Source organism: Saccostrea cucullata, unplaced genomic scaffold, assembly GCF_032062105.1.
Source record: "Saccostrea cucullata isolate Sc308-1 unplaced genomic scaffold, CSIRO_AGI_Scuc_v1 ctg2255, whole genome shotgun sequence".
In the NCBI taxonomy this organism is placed as follows: Eukaryota; Metazoa; Mollusca; class Bivalvia; order Ostreida; family Ostreidae; genus Saccostrea; species Saccostrea cuccullata.
Genome location: NW_026935910.1, coordinates 60040 through 64192, shown reverse-complemented (window position 1 = coordinate 64192; position 4153 = coordinate 60040). Strand labels below are relative to the sequence as shown.

Genomic DNA, 4153 nt, shown 5'->3' with positions numbered 1-4153 from the left:
ATATGTGAATATATTTTCGGTAAATAATTATGATTAATTAGAGAAAGAAAACAATATTCATGTATTATAATTCAAGTTATGGTATATGTAAAAATTTCCTGTTCGCATTTATTGTTTTCATCATTAAAACTAGTGCAGTATAGTCGAATAGTAAGCGAGTGGTTTTTTTTAAATACACCGTTCACCCTTGGGATTGATCAAACACTTTAATCAAAAGAATGCTATTATAAAACTTATAAACTACTTCCTTGAAATTGCCTGCACTTATTCCGGGAAGGACAGGTAGTTTATAATTATTTGATTGGGTTTCCAGTGGTTCAATACATAGTGTAAGAATACAGCCTTCAGGCGTAACCACTTACTTACGAATCCTGCGACCAATTTCGGAATTCGATTAATATTGATCAACTGTCGTCTGTTCCTAGTGCCTCTTGTTAGAAGTTAATCGCATTATCATTGAATATTGGTTGCATGAGGAAAGGTGTTGATCAATTCCATTGTCGGTGGGTCATATTACAGCAGAGGTGTCTTTGTAGAAAATCATGAACATGTCCCACATCTGCTTCCAATATCGCTGCTATCCATTTAAAGCTTAGAATGTGCTGCATCAATCATCTTTCGTTCTACCGGTCGTATAATATTATTGGTTTTCCGGGCAAAGGATATTCAAGTATTTACGCCCCCTCTTTACACCTCTCTTGTTTAGGAACTTACACTGAATGGACTCTAAATGAAGATTTTAGATAAACATTCACGTCGAACGCTGTTCCATATATATCTTCCTGTCAGAGGAAATTCTGGACATCTTTTGCCGCTGCTTAATTTCGGAAGTCATTCGTTAATCGGTTCATGGGATTTTTCCTTATAGACGTATATCTGATGGAGTAATCGAAAGATTTCATCCTACTTTTGATATAATTTTCTTCATGAAATCCAGGATATATTTTTCCAAGGAGCATCAAATTTTATTTTACGAAGTAGGTATAATTTTTTGCGAGGAAACGTAAAGTACGGTTTCACTATCAAAACTTAATTTCATTTTTGTTCGTTTTAAAATTTGATACGTTTTACAATTTATACCTTACTACAATAGAGATCATTTCTATATTGCATTCCAGGGACAATAAAACGATCTATATCATGTGACTGAGCTGTTGACTACAGAAAAATGAAAAGATATTGTCTTATATTGTGCATGCTGCTGAGCTTGGTTTTAGCGGCTGAAGAATATTGCCATGACATTGAGAACAGATGCTACTCGCGTTTAGGTTGTGGGAATGCTTTACACAACTTTCAGTTAGTTTGTGATAGGCAGCTGGCAGGGGAGACAAATGAATGTACGGAGGAATGCCAGAGGGCCCTCATAACTCTGGTATCGAGGGATGATGGATATGAATACATTAACTGTGATTGTAAGAAGCATCGTGGAAAATACTCAGACTGCGACAAGAGAAAGCAAAATCTACAAGTGTGTAAGAGCGCCCTGGATGCGGTAGAAAGGATTAATGATCCTTCCAGACCGATCAGCTGCTCCATTGCTCATTGGATTTGCGATACGGACAGTTCGTGCTCTACGGCGTTGGTGTATTACAAAAGCCATTGTGGGAATTTGAAGGAAATAGGCTCGTGTCCCGAGAGATGTAATACGACGATTAACATACTTTATCAGCAGAAATATGCCATGAAGCTACAGAACTGTATTTGTGATGAACTACTGGAGGATTTTAATTGTTCCGAACTCCAGCAAAACACCAAAGAATATTGCTTTAAAAACAATTATTCTATTGTTACTAATAATAAACGGTCACCGTATATGGCCCGCGATGATTCTGGTGGTAATCGTCCCGAGTGGCGGTGGTTTGCATTTTTGGTTGTGGTGACCACTGCTTTATTGTGGCCACTCGAATGTTAGCACTGGGACCCGGATGTTAATACTGGGATTTTGTTTCATTTGCTCACAATCTGTATTGAACGTTTATCATGTTTTATATATTACTTGTTTTTCAGTGTATAGTGTTGATATATTTTTTATGTGACTTACAGTCACGAAGTTGTTTTTAGAATAAATTTAAATTCATGACATCGTTCAAATATTGCAGACAGGGAGTTTTTTAACAATGAAATATGATCTGCAATATACTTGTTAATATCACGCGTGTTTATATGCTTATTACTCGCTTTGGTTTTGCTTTAGATTAAAGATTTTATTTCGAGGTTATTTTTATTGCTTAAGACAACTTTTATTTTCATCCTCATCAATGCAATATAGTTAAAATGTTATTGCTTAATGATGGCAAACTGAACACTCCGAAGGTCATCCATATATTATTTTGTAACTACGTGAACATTTAAACAAATTAGATATACCTGAATATAAAAATATCGTATTTAAGGTGGAATGTTCTGCCTAAGGTGATGTAACATTTGCTTGTTCTCAATAAAACATTCATAAACATTAGCCTTTTCATTATATATTGAAGTCTATTTTTAGCGTGTGAAACAATTTTTCAGATACATTTGGTTTTTGATCAGGTTGATGTACAATTTTTTATAACTTAATACAATATTGTAATATAAGATAAAACACCTGTAGGAGAGTCAGTGTTTTAAATACATGTAATAGCGATATTGCTTACAGACGCAGCAATATGCGATGCCATTATTATATCTGATGCAAATTAATTGTTTGTAAAATAAATCTTACCTATATTTAAATAAGTCTTGGAAAAAGAAAAAAATAAATATAGCGAAATAAAGAGTAAAATTTGTCGCCGAAAAGCTGAATAGTTTTCTCGGGAAAATAAGACCAAAAAAAATTGTGGAACTCGTTATGTTATCTTAATTTTATCAATAACATGGTTTCTAAAACAATTGAAAGACGTCATATATACCAAAACCAATTAAACTTTCAAAGAAAAAATTACAATAATGAAAGGTTAAATAATATTTAATAGCTTATCGCATATACAGCTTTGAATTCAAGAGTTTAAAGTGTATGAATGTTAGGTAAATATTTATTTGGTACACTAGTCTGCGGCCTCGGGCAATATTTTCACCTTCCGTTGCAACAAACCATATGTTGCCCTCATATCTCAGTCAATAACTGTATACTAATTTTGTCTTAATATTTTTTATATTCTACTGGATGAAATTGAAAAAGTTAGAATTAAATGCATCGGAATAATTTAATTTTAGAAAATATAAATGTTATGTGTAGTAAATGTTCGTTTATCAAGGATATCAGATTTTTTTTCAAATAGGATCCATATAGTTTAATTCACTTGATGTTACATGTAAGCAAGGAATCAAAAACAAATTATTACATAAGGGAGGGGTAACAAGTTGACAACAGTTATTATAGGTAGACAAACCAAGTCTTAAATTAATATGCATATACAAAATCTCCCACTTAAACAAAATACAAAGTTCAACTCTTGACTCTTTTGCTGGGCAATTATCTACACTATCTAAAAAGAATTGACGTTAATCATTACTTAGTTTGATGCTGATTTTTTTTTCGACTTTTCGATTTTATAACAAGATCAGCTTGACTATGATGGAGAAAGTAACTTTTTCCTCACTATCAACTACCGAGTAAATTTTAAAATATATTTGTTTAAATATTGGGTCTTTTTAACAATTACTATAATTAATTGTAGAGACGAATGAGGAATGTTTTTTTTTTAATTGTTTTCCTTTTTTTTAACCCAATTCGTGTTTGATAACAGTTTTTATTGATCTCTTGGATTACAAACGTCACCCACATTATCACCTTCATAATCTGCAACTTTCAAATTTGTCACAGAAATCGAAATGCAATATCTGATTGTTAGAACATACCAGAAACCAAATCTGTGTAAAATAACACGCAGAACATTGTACGTGATCCAATTGTCGTAATTGACAGTTATAGGAGAGATAGTTTTTATAAATGTGCGATAAATAGTATGTTTCTCCTGTACTTGGGCGCAAAATCGCTATAAAATGGTTCCCTGTGGGTTTACAACGATAAACAAGCAAGCAAACACTGTAAAGAAACAAACATTTGAATGATTTGAATGGTGCTATTCTTTAGACTTCCAGGGTAGGGAAAGGTTAGACAATTTTTTTTTAAAATAAGCATTGTTTCTGGAAAAAGCAATATATATAAGTA

At 32.7% G+C, this 4153-nt stretch overlaps 1 protein-coding gene across 2 annotated transcripts; it reads left to right on the top strand.

Moving 5' to 3' along the window:
* The first annotated feature begins 271 nt into the window (after positions 1 to 271).
* Positions 272 to 2458, top strand: LOC134244213 (growth arrest-specific protein 1 homolog). Of its 2 annotated transcripts, none has more exons than XM_062726475.1 (2): positions 272 to 884; positions 1119 to 2458. In XM_062726475.1, the coding sequence occupies exon 2, from the start codon at positions 1169 to 1171 to the stop codon at positions 1910 to 1912; it is 744 nt and encodes a 247-aa protein (XP_062582459.1). In that variant the 5' UTR covers positions 272 to 884; positions 1119 to 1168; the 3' UTR covers positions 1913 to 2458. The 2 variants fall into 2 exon arrangements, with proteins under 2 accessions (XP_062582459.1, XP_062582458.1); XM_062726474.1 differs by having other exon boundaries at positions 272 to 977.
* Positions 2459 to 4153: the final 1695 nt, after the last annotated feature.

Coding starts and splice junctions, on each gene's coding strand:
- LOC134244213 (XM_062726475.1), top strand. CDS start 1,169: ATGAAAAGATATTGTCTTATATTGTGCATGCTGCTGAGCTTGGTTTTA.